The following is a 20358-nucleotide window of genomic DNA, read 5'->3' on the forward strand; positions in this document are numbered from 1 at the left end:
GGAGCATCACTAGCATGTTGTCTGTCATTGACTTACTCCATTCAGTATACTAAACATGGCAAATAAGTAAGAAAATTAACAAATTGGTTATTTTAGGTAAAAGGCTAATGCTAATGCACTAGTCAAGGGCAGTGAAATGCTAATATTTGTGCTAATGTTAATTAGCACAAAAAGGAAAACAAACATAAAAAAAAAAGCTAATATTATTGGACTGCCTATGGCGGTGCACTAACGTGGGAAGAATATTCCAGTAAGCTTCATTTTAAATGACCACACTAATTCAATGTGAAACAGTAGTTTGGTTAAAACAGTCATGTAAATCCCAAAAGACCATTTGCTTGATGTAAAAATGGTCAAGGCTTTTATTTTGAAATTTTCAGGAAGCGACACTTTAAATGGCCACACTAATCCAGTGTGTAACAATGGTTTGGTAACATCAGTTATATAATGACCAATAGAGCAATTGCATGATGTAAAAATGGTCAAGGCTTTTATTTTGACATTTTTATTAAGCTTCATTTTAAATGGTCACACTGATTCAATGTGTAACAGTGGTTGGGTTAAATCTAGCCCTCTGTTTTAACTGGGTGTTCACCATAGTTAGAACTAATCTGAATCAGCAGCTATGACCTGTGTTCTGTTGCTATGGTAATTAATCCTCTCTGCCAACTGTCAGCTGTGAGAGAGACACACAGGGGGAGACATAATTCCATCTGTTTGAGCCAACAAGTTTCACTCCAAAAAGCAGTCCGAACAACTCCTTCCCGTTCGGGAACCGTGATACGTATTAGAAAACTGTTTGAAGCGTATGAGTAGGCCTGTCGCGATAAACGATAAATCAATTAATCACACAATAAATTAAACCTATTGACCTCATTTTAATTATCGGCTTTATCGTCTCTTCCTGCCTTTTTTCTTTCTGTTGATGACACTGAATGAAAAAGGGCTCAACTCCGGTGCTCTCCACTGACCCTCCCTTCCTCATTTCCTTAGTCTAATGTCCAGCGCACACTACACGAGTTGTACACCCTACACGAATTACATCGCCATGGTAACTCTGAATCCCAATAAAAGTATTAGCTCCCTTCTTGAGATCGAGCTGCATGTTTGTGGGGATGCACGCAGCAGTACAAGCCGCATTCACGGTGACGGAATAAAAATAAATAAACAAAGAAAGAAAAGTTCTATTAGGTGTAGATCAATAGGTGCCTGCCATGTATTACATGGCAGGCACCATGTAATACATGCCTGCCATGTATATGGCAGGCACCTATTTCCCTATGTAATGCTATGGGCAGGCCCCAATAATTCAATATATGTCTGACATGTCTAAGTATTGTGGTTTGTCAAGCATGGCCTCAATTCAGGTGGCTTCAAAGCTCCCCGAACGCATTGAAATGGTTTAAAAACACTATTAAGATGCACATAATTCCCCCAAAACCATCCACAAAGCTACAATCTTAATGCCAGAAAACCTTTTATATGTTTAAAAAATTCAAATAAACATTTGTGTTTTTATTAAAGTAATAAAACATTTACAAGCAACCAACTGTCTTTTAAATAATTGTTAATAGAAATAGAACAGGGGTCTCCAACCTCTGGCCCCGGAGCCGCATGTGGGTCTTTGGACTTTCCACAATGGCTTTTAATAACTAATGACACTACTAGTAATGGATTAATTTATATTTGTGTCTAAAAATTGTGAAATCAGCCTAAATTAAAACCCCAGCTTCAAATCAGATGTTAACTTCAGTGTTGTTTACCCTGCATCAAAAGCTGAATATGATGAAAGCTGTTGATATTTTCATCTTAGTGTAAAAAGTTTATTTAAAAATGCTGTTCTAAGTAGGCCTGTCACGATAACAAATTTTGCCGAGCGATTAACTGTCTAAAAAATGTTTGCAATACACGATAATATTGTTTTGAGACCTTGTGACACTGATTTAATGGAAATGACGTAATAATGCATGCTATTTCCTGCCATAGATACACACTTTATTTTCAAAAGAACACATAACACTGGAACTAATAAACTAAATAAACAAAACAACCAAGAATAAAAAGGATTCTCAGTCTCCATTAACAAAAAACGTACTTGAATAAAAAGTAAACAACATAAAGCCAAAGTGGAAATAAATACTGCATTCAACCAAAAGAGTGCAGATATGAAATCTGTATACTATATTGCCCTTCAGTAATCACTAGATTTAAATAGAGAAGATGGGCACATCCGACTACCTAATGCAGTAGTTCATACTACACGATTTATTTGCCCCTATTTTCCCCTTAGGACAACATTAATATTTATTCAACGTTTCGTGCAAAGAATATAGAAATGACAAGGAGAGGAGTTGGAGCCAAATTGCTACCGCAGTTGAAGAACCCGGTAACTTTTCAGCTGTTCTTCGTTAACGTGACATAAATAGGTTATAATGATTTTCATTCAGTCAGGACTTTACGCTGACTCTAGCCACATGCATTGCAGGTAGATTCTAGTAAAGCATTGATTAATGCCTGGCTTTAAATTTCGTTAACTGGACTTGTAGCCATTATTTTGTGCCCTTGTGGCTGGACACCACACGGCATGACGAACCCAATCGAACCCTTGTACCTAGGATTTCTGTCAGGCTTTGAAAATGGGCCGACAGTCCGCCAACAACTCGTGTAGTGTGTGCTGGACATTACACTAAGGAAGAGCACCGGAGTTGAGCCTTTTTTCATTCAGTGTCATCAACAGAGAGGGAAAAAAAAGGCAGGAAGAGACGATAAAGCCGATAATTAAAATGAGGTCGATAGGTTTAATTTATCGTGTGATTAATTGATTTATCGTTTATTGCGACAAGCCTATGCATGATGATGCACTTTGGAATTCTGTTGCTTCTCTAACATTGCTTTGCTTCTTAAAGCTCACATCCTGCCCTTCGTCGCTTAATGACAGCAGCTCTTCATCTTCTGATGTCTTAAATCAAGAGAACCCTCTGGAGAGCCTTACCCACCACCCCCCAATTCCTGGCACCATCATTCCCAACCGGATTTTCGTTGGGGGAATCGACCACAGGGTGAGATTTCTTTAGAAGCGCACCGCTGTGAGGCGGAGATCAGTCCAGTCCTGTTAAAATAAATGTACCTGTTTGTTTTGAGGTCAACGAAGGCGACCTGCATCAGATCTTCTCGCAATACGGCGCAGTGAAAGACGTGAAGATAATAATAGACCGCTCAGGAATCTCAAAAAGGTTACTTCTGTCCTTTCTTCCCTTTTCCTTTCTACTCCCTACTGTTTTAAGCATGCCTTATAAATCTCTTGTTTGTTTGAACAGATACGGGTTTGTTACGTTTGAAAACCAAGACGACGTGTTGAGAATCCTCAGTAATGTAAGTGCCATGACGCATCTGCATCCGTCTCATCCATCCGGGTTTAACCTCGTTGTCTTAAATCAAAAGGCGACTGAAATCTCCTTTAAGGAGAAGAAGCTCTGCATTGGCCAGGCCGTTAAAAAGAACCACTCTTCAGGAAAAGGTAAGCTGAATTTCAGCCAGCTGGTTTTCTTTTCAAACTTTCCGTTTAGATGGATTTTTTTTCTTTTTCTTTTTTTCTTTCTTTCTTTTTTCGTCGTTGTTGTGTTTTTTTTCTCAGCTAAGAACACCCGCATGGCCAACCTTGACCCTCAGATGTCCTGCGGGACGTTTTATCTGACCACATCCACAGGACATCCGTACACCTACCACAAGGGCGTGGCCTACTTTCACTGCCCAAGCATGAACCCTTTGGCTCACCACTGGTCGGTAAGGATCCGACCATTTCACCTGAAATCCCGCTGAATGCAGCGTAAAGTGTGGAGAAGTTCATGGGAACTGGTTTCTTGCAGCCTCACCCTCAGCTGATGATTCCTCAGTCCCATCAGCCTGTTCACCCCCAGCAGCCACCTGTGTATCCTCACTACCAGGTAGCAAGAGCACTTTTACCTTCAGAGTCAATGAATTCGTCAAGATAGCAGCTATTTTATATTGTCTGTCTTTTCACAGGACATCGCAAACCAGTATCAATGGAACATCGCTCAGGTTTGTGAAACAAATCATCGCTCGGCTGTTTAGGTAAATTCCCCCACTTATCAACCCTGTGGTGTTTGTGTCCAGGTGCCAACCCCTTTCAGCGCAGCGATGTACTCACAGCAGCCAGAATATCCCTACCAGGCCCTGGATGGAAGCTCCTACCTGCCTCCTGGGCCCGCCATGGAAGGCAATACCCCAGAGGTACCTAAGATTCACGAAGAAATGACAAGATTACAATCAGTTAATGTAGATTCAGATTATATAATAAATATGTGTCTCTTGTTTGCAGTTTTTAGAGTCGACGGCGCCACATTTTTACTCAGGAATGACACCGATTGCTCTGCAGCATGACCCCAGAGAGGTAAAATTCTCCCCACTGGTTGGATTTCGAACTGAGACTATGAATCGAATTAATTGTGATGAATCGATCATTGAAATGATCGCCAACTAATTTAGTAATCGATTAATTGTTAACAGGAGTTTACAGACTCAGAAAAGGCTATTTGCTGAAAAAACTACATAATTAGAGCAGTCATTAAGTCAAAACTGTACAAAAAACATACATTTTTTGTAAATATCTTCTACCCAAAAACTCCTGTAGTAACATAGTTTTATCTTCCCCTAATAATTTGCAGCCCTAGTTGGATTTTGATCAGTGTTTAGGTGTGACATAAAGTACCTGCAGTAGAAGATGAATTTATTGTCGCCTTTTACCAAGGGTACCAGTAAATCAATCATTCTGTTGGTATAAACAGAATCAAATCTCACCTTACAGTTGGTGGATTTAGCGTCTGTCCACCCAGGAGCTTGGTGGCGTTTGTCTTACTGAGGCATTTTCTGCTTTCTTGTCCCTCCATAGAGTCAGCTGTTCCCCCGTTCGCGTGTCCATCTGAAGCCGAGGCACCGCCGCTACACGCACCCCAAGGACTACTACCATCTGCCCGAGCCCACAGAGTCGCCGGACGCCGCCGCGTTTCCCTTCCACGCCCCTCGTGTAGGCTAACAGGCCAATGTATCCGCAAGCAGAACATGCCACACTCTCCGCCGACAGTTCCTACTACTTCTCCATGAATTAGCACACGGTCATATCTGCTCCACAGCAACGCAGTGAAACTCTGCGACACTTGCTTTTAATTTACGCATTAGGATTACAATTTTAACATCTTTGCGCTGAAGGACATAGTTCACAGCTTTGAGAACCTGCTGGGGTCTCAAAATGGGTTCTCTAACGATTTTTGCAAACAGCTCAGCTATCTTCGATGTCACATTTACACAATTCATGTTACTGGAGGACGGATCTAATGATATTTTATGTGAAAAAAGCTGCTGCGGCAGTGTGTCATCATGGTGCCTTTCTGTTTCGCATCAGAGCGGAAACATCTATGTTAAAATCCACAGTTAAAGTTTTTTCTCTTGGATCTGCGCCTGAATATAGAGGCTAAATGCTTCACCGTTGCTGTTTTGCCGTGTAGTGGTTGTGTTTGAGGGTCTCGGAGCTGTAATATTAGGGCGTTTTGTCAGCTTTGACCCTTTCAGGGACTGCCTCACCTACTGGTTCTTTAAGCAGGGTTCCTACATAGTCTTACAAAGAATTTGATGGAACTGTTTTCCAGAACTAGAACTACCAGTCCCAATTGCTGCATTATAAATATTTGGATTTCTGAAAAAAAAAAAAAATTTGCTCCAATCAACCACTTTGGTTTGTCTGATTGCTTTAAAATAAAGAGGGACAAAGAAGTGATAGATTCATTCATCCATTATCCAATTTCTCCCATCAGTTTGTCCAAAACAATATCTGTTGTGCGTTCCTTCAACCATTTGTTAGCCTGTTCATTTATCCATCCACCTGTTAGTTTGTTCAATTATCTATCCATGTATCAGTCTGACCACACATCCATCCATCATGTACTGATAACTCTACTAGAGCCTTGAAAATGATAGAAAGTCGTCCTAGAACATGTAGGAACCCTGTTGAAGGCACTACGTCCGTCTGCCTGGCTTTTATTGCACTTTCCCCTTTGACAGATGTCGATTATTGAGTCCAGTCATAAAGGCAACGGGCTTATTTTGCACCATGGCCGACTGATGCATGTTGAAGTAGATATTTAGCAGGTTGTCGTTGCACAGTTTGTCCACAAAAGCACTACAGTTGCTCCCGCATTGTGTGCTTTTAACGTTTCAGTGGACGAATTGTGCCGAGAACCACTTTGCAGCACACAGGAACTGATCAGTGCTTTTCCACTGAGCAGCTTGGTGCAGGTTCTGGTTTGTCACGTGTGGAGCCACCTGGATTTGTCCTGTGAAGAAATCCCGGCTGACACATTTTAAAAAGAGAAATAAGAAATTCCATGTTTGGAGCGGATCGGAGCTCAGCATGCAGACGGGTCGTTTTAGAAACTGATTGAAGCTTCATTTCTTTGTCACGATAGTTTTAGCATTGTTAAAGACGGAGGAGGTGCTTTTGTAAATGTGCCTTGTTTTTCCCCTGGTAGTGTTTTTTTTTTTTTTTTTTTTACTTTCGGACTTTAAAAAAAAAAATAAATAAATAAAATATATATATATATATATATATATATATATATATATATATATATATATATATATATATATATATTATAATTTATTATTTTTTTTCCCCTTATTTTGAAGTTCAAAATGCTGTAAAAAGTCGCTTCTTCTCAGAGGACTCAACCAAAAAAACAATTCCTGTATTGAGAGAATTTAACTTTAAATCCACTTCAGGTGTGATTAGTGGGTACTGGGACTAGTGTGTGCCAATTGCTTTCATTGCATTGCTTTGTATCTTATTGTACTTTCCTATATGCTTTATGGGTGAAACCCAATGTTTTCTATTTAGTCACAAAGCACATTGTAAACCTCCTAAACAACAATCCAGTTGATAAATATATAGTTTTAATATTGTAAAGGTGATGTACAGCGTATATTTGAGATCTACGTACTTTGCTTTGTAATGCCCTATATTATCAGACAAGTTGTTGTAACATTGTTGTGGTTCAATGCGTTTGTAGTTTTCAATGCAAATAAACATTTTTGCTTTATGTTCCACGAAGTCCAGGCGTGTTCTGTGACTTGGTGATCTCGACTGAATACTCGGACCGATTGAAACGAAGAGCTCCAACCATTGGAGTGGAGGTGTTTGAGTGTGTGATAGCGGGGTCGGTAATCTGCCAGTAGGGCCGCCGGCCCTGATGAATCAGGGTTTTATCTGAATGAATGGATAAAAGACCATGGCACCATGGCAAAAACACCTCCTGCCTGCAAATTACAATAACAAAAAGACCCAGTCTCGTGACATTAGATGGAGGTTTATAAAACAGCTGGGGTTTTTCTGGGAATCTTTTATGCTGCTTTGTACAAAAACATTACTTACTAAACATTTCGGTTGACACGTTTTCAGCTCTCTTAGTGTTTCTAATAAAAAGGCTGCATCTTCAACACACCAGGTTTGCTTCCCACCATATCACCTGGCCGCTGAAGGTGGAAAAGTGCCGCATAGGCTACAATCATACCCACAATCATCACATGACTAGAACAAGTGTTTTCTTGCCTGTCAATCGGCATGAACCATCCTTGTCATTCAGATTACAGTTTCATTCCAATCAAGCTGAATCCGATCAAAATATTCTGGTTAGGGCCTTTACAATGGAGACATTTTATTCCAGTCAGCTGTTCAGAATATTTACTTATGTCCATGTAATTGTGTCAAGGACTATAACATCTGTACATGGGAGCATCTGCTCTAACTTGCCACACAAAAATCTAAAGAAATTCAGAAATGGGTCGTTAACACTTAACTAGTGTTGCGCCAAGTGTCTGCAACAGAAACCCAAACATGCTAATCCAAATGTTGGACGTCATTTTACGTTTGCCAAATGCGATTTCAATCCTTCTTTAATCTGCTTTCTAAACATTTTTGTTTTCATCCAGAGAGACACTGTGATGTCAGAGTCATTATGCATCTCTTATTAACAAGGATTAATTGGAGTTGGTCAACAATCAGCAGGGTTAAACTTTCCACAAACTAAAATCACTTTTTTTTAAAAGGCAATGAACAGTAAAGTTGTCATATAAAAAGTATCCTTAACCTAATTAGAACAATTCATCTTCCCAAAAAGACCAAAACCTGATATTTGTTGTTCTTTATATGGATTTTAGGATCTGTGCAAGTGTGAAGCTACAGGAAAAACAAGAATGTAAATCACTCTGCTGTTTTTTATTCTGCTGATACTGGGAGTGGTGGCCTTCGGATAACCGTCTATCAATAGTGATGAACATGTGGAAAGTGAACAACAATAAGCCATCATCGTGCTGCCGTTCATCGCTATACATAACCAGATTTGTGTTGTAAAAACCGATTTGGATGACAATACTTTATGCTGTGCCATCACACGGCTACTTTATATAAAAGGACAACGGCGCAGAGAACATCTATTGAGCATCAGTCTGGCCTCCACTAATACAGCAATGGGAAAGGTAAGTTTATTACATGCTGCTAAAAAAAAAAAGAAAATCTTTCTTTGGTTTATTTATGTATATTTAGAGAAATATGACTTTTGCAGATCATATTCTACGAGGACAGGAATTTCCAGGGTCGCCATCATGAGTGCATGAGCGACTGTGCCGACCTGCACCCTTACTTCAACCGGTGCAACTCCATCCGAGTGGAGAGTGGCTGCTTCATGGTGTACGACAGGCCCCACTACCTGGGCCACCAGTACTTCCTGCGCAGGGGGGAGTACTCCGACAACCAGCGCCTGATTGGCATCAATGACTGCATCCGCTCTTGCCGCATGATCCCCACGGTAAGAAATAAGTGGAAAAAAGGCTTAAGATCCACCCCTGTAACCTGCAAAAGACTCATAAATGCTCCCGTTGCAGCACCGTGGCTCCTACAAGATCAGGCTGTACGAGCGTCCGGACATGGGCGGCCAGATGCAGGAGATCAGCGACGACTGCCCCAATGTCCAGGACCGTCTACGGATGTCCGACATTAACTCGTGCAACGTGGTTGACGGCCACTGGCTGCTGTATGACCAACCCAACTACAGGGGGAGGACCTACTACCTGAGACCCGGCGAGTACCGCAGGTACAGCGACTGGGGTGGCGCCAGCCCAAGGATCGGCTCTCTCAGGCGAATCACCGACTTTAACTAAGATCCTTGTTCTTCCATCTGTTCCTAATAAACATGCTTGGCTTAAACTGTGTGTAAAGGTCATTGTAGCCAAATGTCATCCTTGGGGAGTCTCTTCAAGTAATCAGAAAGCATTCGAATGGTTTAATTGACTTTATTTGTAGTATCTTGCATACACAACACTGCGCATTTTCACATTGTGATACGTCTGATTGATCCCACCCTGGGGCTCAAGCTTCCCCACTCATGAAACCTCCTGTACTGACCCTGGAGCAGCAGGTACTGGCGCCCCCGGTAGTGAGGATGCTCGTAGAAGAGCCAGTGGCCGTCCGTCGCGTTGCAGGAGTGCACGTCCTTAAAATGGAAGCGTTCGTAGAGAGAGGGGCAGTCATCAGTCAGCTCCATCATCGTCCGTCCAAAGTCTGGGCGCTCGTAGATCATCATCTTATGAGATCCTTGGTGCTGCAGGATAGATTGCACTTATCAGTTGCTTCTGCTGTGAAATTGGGATTGTACCTGGAGGGGGTCTTACCATGGTAATCACGCGGCAGGATCGAACGCAGTCATTGAATCCCATCCAGCGCTGGTAGTCTGGATAGTCGCCCTTTGTCAGAAAGTACTGGTAGCCCATGTAGTTGTTTTTCTCGTAGACCATCCAAGCTCCACTGTCCACCCTGATGGAGTTGCAGCGGCTGAAGTGGGAGTGCAGGTCCGAGCACTCGCTGCTGCACTCATAGGAGCGGCCCTGAAAGTTTCTGTCCTCGTAGAAAATGATCTGTCAGGAATGCAGGAAGCGTCGGATCAAGTTAGGCACAAATGGCAAAGATCTGCCTCCACTTTTCTGAGTTCGGTGAAGTAATTTACAGAAACATAAAAAATAAAAAAGACACCAAACAAAACGAGGAGCCTTACCTTCACCATTGTGTTGGCTAATTTTGTTCACGCTGTAGCAGCAGTCGTGGGCTCCCGGCTGCATTTATAACCCACAAATGACCTGCAGCATTGTGATTCATAACAATGATTGGACCTGTCAGCTTTTTTTAAACACTGTACCCCACAATGCATTTCAGCTGTTTGCTTTGAGGTGCAGCTGCCACCTGCATTTGTTTGACGAGCGGGCGCTCATGAAACTTGGAGCGATCTTCCAAGCATACGCATGGGTTGAACTGAAGAGATGCAAATAAAAAAAATTAAAAAACCCTAATTCTAAAAAATCCCACTTTTTTTTATTTTTAACGTTTCTTTTACCAACATTTTGCATGCAAGTTTAATTCTGCTGATGTTTTAGGGTCTCTCTTTCTAGAGGATACAGTAACACACATATTCCTTTCTGGCATTTGTTAGATTTGCTGTGCATTCATTAGATGTATTTTAACATTTCAGAAGCATCATTTTTAACAAAACTCCAAATCTGTGGGAGCACTTCCACACCTGCCACGGTTCTGTGCAACAGATGTCCTCCATTGGCTTTTTATAACAGTAAACAATTCACAGATTGTGATTCACTTTGGTTGTCAGCGTGTCAACAGCTTGTTTTTGGATAGCCTCCAGCTTTTTGGTTCTGGCTTTTGTTTGACTGAAATCCCCCATATTGTGATTCTCTCTTTGGGCTAAGCTCTAGAAATGTAATTCTCAATGCAGTCTGCATGTGACAGATTTAACACACAGCAGCTGAGGCCAACTCAGAGCTGTAAAGTTTCAATATTACCCAGATACTTGAAGATGGTCAAATCATACACATAACTACAGTATGCGCTGTATTTATTCTGCAAAATTGATTTTTTTTTAATAATATCAAATCCTATTCCACAGCCAAATAAAAGGTATAACTTTAAACACCTCAACATTTAGACTTATGTTGTGTTGTCTAAACTAAAACTGAAGTAAGCTTGCAGAGGAAGCAGGAAAAGTTAAGTCTATCCATGTAAATTATCAGTGTCCAAAATTTGTTTGCTGTTTTGCTTGAAACAGCAAAACAGCAAACAAAATATATGTAGGTGCATCACCAAAATGTTACATTTCAAATAACATAGTAAAACACAGCAATGTATTATACATTTTTTCTAGCCTGGTAGCTCCAGTTTCCAAGAAATCCTGAGAAAATCAAGTAAACCTTTGTTACAGGAGGAGAATGTGTGAGACTTGTGTTGATAGAGAATGATCAAGTTTTGGGACTTTATTGGACTTTATCACCTAATTAACTCCAAGATATCAATTTATCGATGAGGATAGGTCAATATGGGGAAAATTGTGAAGTCTTCTTGAAAACCAAAAAGTATTTTTTTAGTTTTATTGATCTGCTAGGACGGCAATACGTTTGAGGTGCAGCTGCCACCTGCATTTGTTTCTTAATATCACTCAGCAACAGCATCCTTTCTGTTTTTGAAAAACTATGGAGGGGACAGTTGACTACTTGAGAGAGCTGGTTATCGTGTTAATTAGAGTATATTTTTTGGTCAAAAGTGTATTTTACGGTTGAATACGAGTCAATGTAATCTTATTCAAATTGTCACTAATGGAACTCCATAGAGCCAGAGAATTCTTGATATTTTTAGGATCAGTAATGAGAACTTCTGTCTTGTTTTAGTTCAAGAGAAGAATGGTTTTCATCAGTTTAGCACTTATATCTTCTAAGTATGACTACAATCTTTGCAGTTTGATGGTTTCTTTACATCTGATGAACATGTAAAACAGAATATTATCTGCGTAGAATTGAAAATCAATATCATTTTTTTCTGATTATGCTGCACGGGAGGAATATGTTTCATAAAACAGAGGTGTTCCCATTTAAAAACCTTGTGGAATCCCATAACTAACTCTGGAAGGACTAATTGATTCATTATAACCACCAAAGTGAGACTGACTGGCAGATAATAATGCATCCGTTTTGGTAGATAATCATTGCACAGTTCCCTTTCTGCACATTAAAGTTTATTGACAGGTGAGATCCACAACCTTAACAACATTGAGAGAGTATATTGTGAGTTAGAATGTATTTATAGCTCACAAGCTTAGCATAATGTTGTCTTCCCATGGAGGACACACCTGACTCTGTCATCCAAAAGCACTGTGGTTATATTAATATATCATGCACTGGTCTTGCCCGTTCTACAAAACCAATGCATCCAACACATTAGTTCACCAGTTTGAAACCAGTTCATTTATTTTGCGTATCACAAATCAAGAGGTAAATTGTACAGTGAGATTGGAATTAAAAGCAAACAATGAACAAAAGGCACAAAAATCACAGATTCAGGATCAAAGATGAGGTTCCCCCATTTTTCTGCCTTCCACTGGTCGTTATTAAACTCGTCGGCTGAATAGAAACCATGAGAGTTAGGACTCTGTGATGCGTCTGATTGAGCTGAATCTGATGCCATTGCTGATTTCTCTGAGGTTCTTGTACTCCCCGGGCTTCAGGTACAGCATCCTGCCCTCGAACTCAGGCAGCTCAAACATCAGCCAGTAGCCGTCCACCACGCTGCACGACTGCAGGTCCGACATGTTGTAGCTGTCCTGGATGGAGTCGCAGTCATCAGTCAGCTCGTGCATTTGGCCTTCGAAATTAGTTTTCTCGTAGATTCGCATCTTGAAGGGTCCGGTGTGCTGTGCAGGGCAGAAAACAAGCGACTTTAATTAGTAATTTACTCATTTTTTACATTTCAGGCTGCCCTCATCTCTCATTGATTGATACAATAGGGATGATTACCACAGGGATGATTCGGCAGGACTGAATGCAGTCATTGAACCCAATCGTATCCTGATACTCAGGATACTCCCCTTTGGTTAGGAGGTACTGTTGGCCCCTGAAGTTGGGTTGCTCGTACACCACGAATATCCCGCTCTCCACCCTGCAGGAGCTGCATCGTCTCAGGTGAGACGCGATTTCCGAGCAGTCGCCGACGCACTCATACGAGCGGCCCTGGAAGTTCCTCTCCTCGAAGAAAATAATCTGATAAGAAAGGCATACAAACAGTTTTAGAGCTTTTTTTTTTGGTCACCCCAAAATACTCACCGTTGATTTAAAGTACTGTGCATAAAACTATTAACTTTTTAGGAATGTGCGGAGCAGTCTGGATAGTTTGCACCCTGCATTACCTTTCCGCTCATGATTTCTGTTGTTTTTCTCTCTGGCGCGCTGCCTTTTATGCATCATGTGACATCAAAAGAATCTGCCCCTCGATTGTACAAAATACCCGAGTCAGCTCATCATGGAAATCCCCACCATACTGCACATCAAAGCTGTGAACGCTGCGGCCTTCCTGATTAAAATGTATGGAGGCAAATGTTATGATGACATTGCAAAGTGAAATTATTGCATGTTAACATTTTTCATTGAAGGATTGGGTTGGGGGTTGGGGTTATGTTTGTTGGAGAATAAAAGATAACCCGAGTAAATGCAAAAGATTTTTTCAAATAATTTAATTTATTAAGGATAAAAACGTTATCTAACCCGATCTGATCCGAGTCTGAGTTCATAATTCGACAGAAAGGAAAGGAGAGTGGACAAAAATGACAAACTACGGCAGACCAATACCAACTCAAACAACCCATGTCACACTGAGCCAAAAAATAATCTCAATGTTCTCCATGAATTTTAGTGAAATATTCTACAAGTTAAGATGCATGTCTCAACAAATCTACAGTTAAAGTAACGCAAAATTTCAGAAAAAAATAATATCAAACAGTCAAACGTAGTCGTGGTAAAGTAATACACACCTTTGGATTCTGGAATGGGTCTGGATACCTCAAGCGTCACCCAAGACAATCGACAGGTCACTTACTACGTCTCTATAGTTACCAAAATAATTTATTTTTAAAGAGAAATCATTCAGTAAAAAACCTGATGAGTTCAACGATACTTATTTGTGTCAAATTTGATATAAACAGATACATTTTCATCTCACCAAGTTGTGTTTTGGCTAACCTGTGTCTTTTGCTTTTTTTTTTTCTTTACTTTTTAGATGTATTCTCACAAAATCTGCAAAAGCTGATATCGCTCTTATGCTGCTGTCACATTGTTTCCTTTCTTGCTATGTATGTCAGCATATTGAAAACTTGTGGCTCTAAACAAATTGAATTTTATGAAAGTCACATCTGTCAGATCTTCGATTTACTTGTGTCACTTGTGGTGTGCTCCTGCTCTGAAAAGTGCACATATATTGAGATCAAAGGTGGGGAATTCACAGAGTTCAACTCGGGACAAGGTGACTAACTTTTTTCACCGCATCAATGTCCCGTTTTATTTATTCACTTTGTTTTTTTTGTTGTTTTTTTCATATTTAAGGTTCAACTACCAATCTAGAAGTTCAAAATTGTTGCTCTACTGCTGCCCACAAGTGGTCAGATTAGTCAAAATAATAATAAAGTAGGTCATGCTGTCAGTTTCACTTCTGATTTTTAAACATCCTGTATGCCGAGTTGAGTAAAGCATCTGCATAGTGTGAAATGAGATTAAGTTTCATCGATTCTGTAACAATGGTACACATGTGCAACATAACGTTGGTGGCGTGGTTTGCATATTGTCACCGTTTCATTTCTAATGCACAGTAAGGTGGTGCTGGGGGGGGGGGGGGGGCTGGCTCACATAGTTTTGCCCCCAAAATATTTTTAGTATGAATTGATATAATTCCAGTTTAGAGAGAACAGAGCTTTTAATCCCTGCTTGTCAAGTACAGAAAAGATACGACAAAGATACTTCAAAAAATGTTTATTATTTTTCCTTTATAGTTTCGACCACAGTTAACACACATCCATGATGCGTCTGATGGAGCTGATTCTCATGATGTTGCTCATTCCCAGTTCGCGGAGGTTCCTGTACTCTCCTGGCCTCACGTACATCATCCTGCCTCTAAAGTTGGTCTGCTCAAACATCAGCCAGTGGCCGTCCATGACGTTGCAGGACTGGCAGTCGGACATGTAAAACCGATCTTGGAGAGACTCGCAGTCATCCATAAGTTCGTGCATCTGACCGCCGAAGTTCTCTCTTTCGTAGATCCTCATCCTGAACTGTCCCCGGTGCTGTTAAAGGAAAAGGAAAGATTTATTCTTTTCTTTCCTTGCTGGCTCGCCAATTCAGATCTCCTCCTAAAAGAGATAATACAAATATCATACCATGGGAATGATACGACAGGAGCGGATGGTGTCCATCATGGCCATACCCATCATGCCCATCATGTTTCCCATGTACTGAAAGTCAGGGTACTCTCCCCTCCTCAGGAAGATCTGGTTACCCATGAAATTGGGGCGGTCGTAGCCCACGAAGCACCCGCTCTCGACCCTGCAGGAGTTGCAGCGATTCAGGTGCATGTGGATGTCGGAGCAGTCGCTGCTGCAGTCATAGGAGCGGCCCTGGAAGCTCCTCTCCTCATAGAAAATGATCTGCAGCAAGGACACAGGAGAAAGGGTGAGACACCGCTGCTGCTTGTGCGCAGCATGATTAAGTGTTCGGACCTTTTGCAGGATTTTTTTTTTTTTTTTAACATGCAAACGGAGGACAAATCGGATATTACCCTGCCCATGGTGACGGTTTTCGTTTTTCCAAATGATGCCAACCGGCGTTGCTTTTATATCCACCATCAGCTCCAGACCACCTAGCTCACCTTTGTTTGAAACATCATGACTCATCATTAGGTTCACGTGGCCTTGCATTGATTTCTTTTTACACTACACCTCAATAGTTATTATTCTATGTTAACTGTAGCTCTGAAAGGTTACGCGAGGTCACAGAAAATCCATATTTATTTTAAGTTTTTTTTTAATGACAAAAATCCAACGCTTCCCTACTCTTCAGCTGACAAGACCTTGTTGTAGTTTTGGTCTTTTTCCAGAGGCAATACTCATCTTTATATGGGTATTTTTTTGGATAAAGAGATTAATTAAGTTGTAGAAGTTGCTGGAAGCGGGCATGAAACCCGATATTTAGCTGAGAATAAATGGATTATTGCAGATTCTGATGTACGCTAAAGTCTGCCACCCTATAATGCAGCTCTGTGCCACAATATAGAGTGATGACTCAAAGCTTTCAGCACAAGCCATGTGGAAATGCTACGGCTGTGCAATGTATAAAAAGGGAAAGGGTCGATGTTGGTGCGCTGAATCTCACAATTAGCTCACAATTATCATGACCATGGGGAGGGTAAGTGAAATTTCCCAAACATTAGATGCAAAATGACTCAGAGTGTAGATCAACTACCAGCTGATAATTTCACCTGTGTTATTATTATTATTACTTTTTTTTTTTGTAGATTATATTCTATGAGGACAGGAACTTCCAGGGTCGCTCCTATGAGACCAGCAGCGACTGCCCGGAGCTCACCTCCTACCTGAGCAGGTGTAACTCCTGCAGGGTGGAGAGTGGCCTCTTCATGGTCTACGAAAAACCCAACTTCATGGGCCTCCAGATGCTGGTGAGGAGGGGCGAGTACCCCGACAACCAGCAACTAATGGGAATAAGCACGAGTGACTGCATACGATCTTGCCGCATGATCCCCATGGTAAGTGGAGGACTTCCCAGTCAGCAGGTCAATGTTGTGGTTTAAGTCTCAATCAGACGGTTGTTTGATTTCAGTATAATTTCTCCCTCCGCAGCAACGAGGACCCTTCCGACTGAGGATCTACGAGAGGGAGAACTTCGCGGGCCAGATGCACGAGCTGGTGGACGACTGCGAGAACATGATGGACCGCTTCCGCATTTCCGAGTGCCAGTCCTGCAACGTCATGGAGGGCCACTGGCTGATGTTCGAGCAGCCCAACTACAGGGGCAGGATGCTGTACCTGAGGCCAGGAGAGTACAGGAACCTGCGGGAGATGGGGTTGAGCAGCTCCACGAGGTTCAGCTCCATCAGGCGCATCATGGACGCCTGTTAGCTCTTGAGCCTTGAATGTAGCCGGTGAAAACCAGAATAAAGCAAGCTGAAATCTTGAATGTGTTTGTACTTGTGCCTTATTCTGACCTAAACTAGATGGGGAAGGAAGAGTTTCTGCCATTTCTAGTGTATTTATGGGAACTTTTTGCACTTTTAAAGCACAAGATTTGGACAAACCCTTTCATATTTCTAAAAGTTCACATTAGCAGAACAATTATATTTAAAATGTTGATACAGTGGAACAACTAATAACGCCTAAAATGACCTATTTTAATAGGTCAAGCGTTGGATATGTCATAATATGCATTAATATGCACAGCAAAACCGTCTTGGCACTACGGCATGAGACCTACAGCTACAGTCATCCTAAGTTCCGACCTTAGGGAAACAACCAATCAGTGCCAAGGAAAATCAATGGCGCTCCTGGATTGGCTGCTTTGCAAAAACCAGCCAATAGCATGTCAAGTGGCATTGCTCCTGTGTGGCTTACATAGTTCAGCTTCCAAACTGTATTTCCTTTTGAATGTTTTACAAACGCTTTACGAAGTGATCCATGAACTGGCGAGTTTTCCGGAAATAATTTGGTGTCACGTTCCAGAGAAACATCCACGAAGAGGTCAATCTCTGAATAGACTCTGTTTTTAATCCATTAAAAACAGAGTTGTCTGTTTTTAATGGATTCTCTCAACAAATCAGTCTCAAAAGCAGACACAAGGAACACAACGAATGAGGAACTAAAGGCTGGGTAACACAATGTAATTGCTTGAATGCAGTTAAACACCTTCTGTGCAGAACGTTTTATTCAATTGTGCGCTTTAGATATCTGTGTGTGGACCATGTTGCCAAACTGTTCTGTGCAGTTGTTCATATATTGCAAACAGTTATCTCTCCCGGCTCTATGAATTAAGTCACTGATGTTGCAAGAATCCCTCATCCCAACACACAGAGGTTATGGTGCAAAATGTGTTTTTTTTGTTTGTTTTTGTTTTTTACATATTTCTGTCTTCAATTCAAGCAGCAAAAAGCGTCACCTTGAACTGCATTTTGCATATGTTGTTTTTACTTATTATTCATTTCTCTTGAATCAAACTAGTCATACACAAGTGGGATCAAAATTAACTTCAAATGGAAAATGAAACAGGCATCACCCTAAAGATAATTTGACATAATAAATGGGGGACATTTTATTTTCTAAATAATTAAGGACAAATATTGTACTATTGCAAATAAGTCCTTCTTACACTGACCAGCTTTTTGCATTTTTCCACTGATTTCTTTTGTCAATGATCTCCGAATGTTTGAAATTGGAAAGCCTCTTTGCCATCACCTTAATCTTTAGCTCTCTCCATAGAAACTCTATCAGAATCAAATCAGTATTCAGGACCTATAATAGCTACAACTTTTTAATAGTGTGGGGGGGAAAACAAGTAAAATAATATCAAGGCTACTAAAAACTGTAATAAAAAAAATCACCCCGAAATTATTTAATTTCCACAATATGATGTTCAGGTTATATAATTCACATATAATTATATAACCTGATTTCCAGGACATTCCACTCACTATGCGCACAACAAAACTGCATAAAACCTCACTGTTGAAATATTTTTTGTACCATACAAATGCAAAATAAAAAATAATAACAATAAAAAAAAAACAGCAAATTTATGTAAGATTCCTATAATACAGATTCAGATGCAGTCAAATGTGAAGAAGTATGATTATTTTCTGTCATCCATGCTGTTTGCAGCTGATCCTCTATCGTTCCAGCGTGTGTTTGATAGAGGCTCATCATGAAGCTGGAACAAAGGCAAATCAAATGACACCAAGCTGTTTCTGCTGATATGCAAATCCAGCTCATTTGGGTATCAAAGACTTGCCACGCTCTGCACATTTTCTTTATGGATAAATACTTTGATGGGCCTGCAGCAAAGAACCAGGTTTACATTGCATCCAAATGGGGAAGGTAAGATCTTCCACTGCAGTAAAGCGTTTAAAAAGCGACAGAAAAAAAAAATCATATACTCATGCTTTCCCCCTCGCAGATCACGTTTTTTGAGGAGAAGAAATTCCAGGGCCGCTGCTACAACTGCAGCAGCGACTGCGCCGACCTGCACACGCACTTCAGCCGCTGCAACTCCATCCGGGTGGAGAGCGGCGTGTGGGTGATCTACGAAAGGCCCAGCTACAAAGGTTTCCAGTACATCCTCAGCCCCGGGGAGTACGCCGACAGCCAGCAGTGGATGGCCTTCAGCGACAGCGTCAAATCCTGCCGTGCTGTGAAGAACGTGAGAGTCTGGATGCAAAAGATTCAGGAAACACTTAAGTTGAATTTAAGATTATCCCTGCAATGACCCTCTCTCTTATGTTTGTTTGTAGATTTATGGCAGTTCCTGGAAGCTGAGGCTCTATGAGAGACCAGATTTTGGAGGGCAGGCGGTGGACTGCTCTGACGACGTCGCCTCGGCGTATGATACCTACAAGATGCGCGAGGCCTACTCCTGTGTGGTGACAGACGGCGCCTGGGTGCTGTACGACCTCCCCAACTACAGGGGGCATCAGTACCTCCTGGAGAGGGGAGAATACCGGCAGCACGACGACTGGGGGGCGTCGTCTCCTGGCATTGGCTCCTTCCGTAGGATCACAGAGTTTTAAGTGATGGAAGCTTCTTCTAAATGCCTGCACAACCAATAAAATTAAAGCAAATCCTGACTTGTGTCTTCATTAGTTTATTAGAGTTATGGTCATTTGCATGAAAGTCATGAATATTTGAATGTATCTGGCGTTTAAGGATATAGTACAAAAATGTTCAAAAGGACTTTGGGGTCAAAGTCTGTTGTCCCAGTTACATTTATCCCAAAACCAGTTCTGATGTTGGGATGATTGATTGTCCAGGTTGTCGTCCATTTTCTACAAACCAATGCACTGCTAATTTCAGTCAAACTTGATAGCATTCATTTTGGAGCAGCACCTTTCTTGTCTTTACCCTCTATGTCTATGGCTATTATAAACTGATGCATCAGCATCTTCCAGGACATCCTGGAGTCATGGAATTTTCAACTCTGCTCCTCCAGACTAGCAGCAGCAGAAATTAGCAAACACCTGGAAGAACTGCTGATCTCATTATATGAACTCCTAAGGACGATTGTAAATGGCATAATCAAAACAGCATAATCAAGATTAAGTGCTGAAGGTGGAGTGTCTGACAGACAGAGATCCAGTGTCAAGGATTAAATTGCTAAGTAAATTTTCTTTTATGTTATGTTTGATATATATATATATATATA

General features: G+C 41.1%; 7 protein-coding genes across 9 annotated transcripts in view; 4 read left to right on the forward strand and 3 right to left on the reverse strand.

Annotated features, from left to right (window-relative positions):
* LOC106949911 (protein boule-like) overlaps positions 1-5716 on the forward strand; it is a 9857-nt gene extending 4141 nt beyond the window's left edge. The window contains exons 2-11 of one of the 2 annotated variants that reach the window (XM_015036470.1): positions 2907-3059; positions 3142-3233; positions 3318-3372; positions 3442-3517; positions 3635-3783; positions 3867-3944; positions 4024-4059; positions 4135-4251; positions 4340-4411; positions 4910-5716. In XM_015036470.1, coding sequence (XP_014891956.1) covers positions 2907-3059; positions 3142-3233; positions 3318-3372; positions 3442-3517; positions 3635-3783; positions 3867-3944; positions 4024-4059; positions 4135-4251; positions 4340-4411; positions 4910-5053 — 972 coding nt within the window. In that variant the 3' untranslated portion in view covers positions 5054-5716. The remainder of the gene's footprint in view (positions 1-2906; positions 3060-3141; positions 3234-3317; positions 3373-3441; positions 3518-3634; positions 3784-3866; positions 3945-4023; positions 4060-4134; positions 4252-4339; positions 4412-4909) is intronic. The other variant, XM_015036471.1, reaches the window with a different exon arrangement.
* A 2719-nt stretch (positions 5717-8435) lies between these two features.
* LOC106949913 (gamma-crystallin M2-like) lies at positions 8436-9271 on the forward strand. The gene is made up of 3 exons (XM_015036473.1): positions 8436-8544; positions 8631-8873; positions 8950-9271. Exons 1-3 carry the CDS (start codon positions 8536-8538, stop codon positions 9223-9225), a joined length of 528 nt encoding a protein of 175 aa, XP_014891959.1. The 5' UTR covers positions 8436-8535; the 3' UTR covers positions 9226-9271.
* A 66-nt stretch (positions 9272-9337) lies between these two features.
* LOC106949912 (gamma-crystallin M2-like) lies at positions 9338-10226 on the reverse strand. The gene is made up of 3 exons (XM_015036472.1): positions 10116-10226; positions 9736-9978; positions 9338-9665 (listed from the first exon to the last, which is right to left on the reverse strand). The coding sequence occupies exons 1-3, from the start codon at positions 10122-10124 to the stop codon at positions 9396-9398; spliced, it is 522 nt and encodes a 173-aa protein (XP_014891958.1). The 5' UTR covers positions 10125-10226; the 3' UTR covers positions 9338-9395.
* Positions 10227-12340: 2114 nt separating this feature from the next.
* On the reverse strand, positions 12341-13371 carry LOC106949914 (gamma-crystallin M3-like). Its single transcript, XM_015036474.1, has 3 exons — positions 13302-13371; positions 12913-13155; positions 12341-12809 (listed from the first exon to the last, which is right to left on the reverse strand). Exons 1-3 carry the CDS (start codon positions 13311-13313, stop codon positions 12540-12542), a joined length of 525 nt encoding a protein of 174 aa, XP_014891960.1. The 5' UTR covers positions 13314-13371; the 3' UTR covers positions 12341-12539.
* A 1527-nt stretch (positions 13372-14898) lies between these two features.
* On the reverse strand, positions 14899-15781 carry LOC106949915 (gamma-crystallin M3-like). Its single transcript, XM_015036475.1, has 3 exons — positions 15716-15781; positions 15318-15584; positions 14899-15224 (listed from the first exon to the last, which is right to left on the reverse strand). The coding sequence occupies exons 1-3, from the start codon at positions 15722-15724 to the stop codon at positions 14946-14948; spliced, it is 555 nt and encodes a 184-aa protein (XP_014891961.1). The 5' UTR covers positions 15725-15781; the 3' UTR covers positions 14899-14945.
* A 545-nt stretch (positions 15782-16326) lies between these two features.
* Positions 16327-17125, forward strand: LOC106949916 (gamma-crystallin M3-like). Its single transcript, XM_015036476.1, has 3 exons — positions 16327-16341; positions 16451-16699; positions 16794-17125. Exons 1-3 carry the CDS (start codon positions 16327-16329, stop codon positions 17070-17072), a joined length of 543 nt encoding a protein of 180 aa, XP_014891962.1. The 3' UTR covers positions 17073-17125.
* Positions 17126-18929: 1804 nt separating this feature from the next.
* On the forward strand, positions 18930-19783 carry LOC106949880 (gamma-crystallin M2-like). 2 transcript variants are annotated; one of them, XM_015036419.1, is made up of 3 exons: positions 18930-19037; positions 19117-19359; positions 19451-19783. In XM_015036419.1, the coding sequence occupies exons 1-3, from the start codon at positions 19029-19031 to the stop codon at positions 19724-19726; spliced, it is 528 nt and encodes a 175-aa protein (XP_014891905.1). In that variant the 5' UTR covers positions 18930-19028; the 3' UTR covers positions 19727-19783. The 2 variants fall into 2 exon arrangements, with proteins under 2 accessions (XP_014891905.1, XP_014891904.1); XM_015036418.1 differs by lacking the exon at positions 18930-19037 and having other exon boundaries at positions 19099-19359.
* The last annotated feature ends 575 nt before the right edge of the window (positions 19784-20358 follow it).

The sequence above is a fragment of the Poecilia latipinna genome, unplaced genomic scaffold (genome assembly GCF_001443285.1).
Source record: "Poecilia latipinna isolate Pla-1442-1.1 unplaced genomic scaffold, P_latipinna-1.0 Scaffold369, whole genome shotgun sequence".
NCBI classification, from domain to species: Eukaryota; Metazoa; Chordata; class Actinopteri; order Cyprinodontiformes; family Poeciliidae; genus Poecilia; species Poecilia latipinna.

Excerpts from the sequence above, each read along its gene's own strand:
- LOC106949913 (XM_015036473.1), top strand. Across the intron at positions 8,874-8,949 it reads CTTGCCGCATGATCCCCACG|CACCGTGGCTCCTACAAGAT; the intron begins GTAAGAAATAAG and ends CTCCCGTTGCAG.
- LOC106949880 (XM_015036418.1), top strand. The coding sequence starts at position 19,099 with ATGCTTTCCCCCTCGCAGATCACGTTTTTTGAGGAGAAGAAATTCCAG. Across the intron at positions 19,360-19,450 it reads CCTGCCGTGCTGTGAAGAAC|ATTTATGGCAGTTCCTGGAA; the intron begins GTGAGAGTCTGG and ends GTTTGTTTGTAG.
- LOC106949912 (XM_015036472.1), bottom strand. Across the intron at positions 9,666-9,735 it reads CCTGCCGCGTGATTACCATG|CACCAAGGATCTCATAAGAT; the intron begins GTAAGACCCCCT and ends TCTATCCTGCAG.
- LOC106949914 (XM_015036474.1), bottom strand. Across the intron at positions 12,810-12,912 it reads CCTGCCGAATCATCCCTGTG|CACACCGGACCCTTCAAGAT; the intron begins GTAATCATCCCT and ends TGCCCTGCACAG.
- LOC106949915 (XM_015036475.1), bottom strand. Across the intron at positions 15,225-15,317 it reads CCTGTCGTATCATTCCCATG|CACCGGGGACAGTTCAGGAT; the intron begins GTATGATATTTG and ends TTCCTTTAACAG.
- LOC106949916 (XM_015036476.1), top strand. Across the intron at positions 16,700-16,793 it reads CTTGCCGCATGATCCCCATG|CAACGAGGACCCTTCCGACT; the intron begins GTAAGTGGAGGA and ends CTCCCTCCGCAG.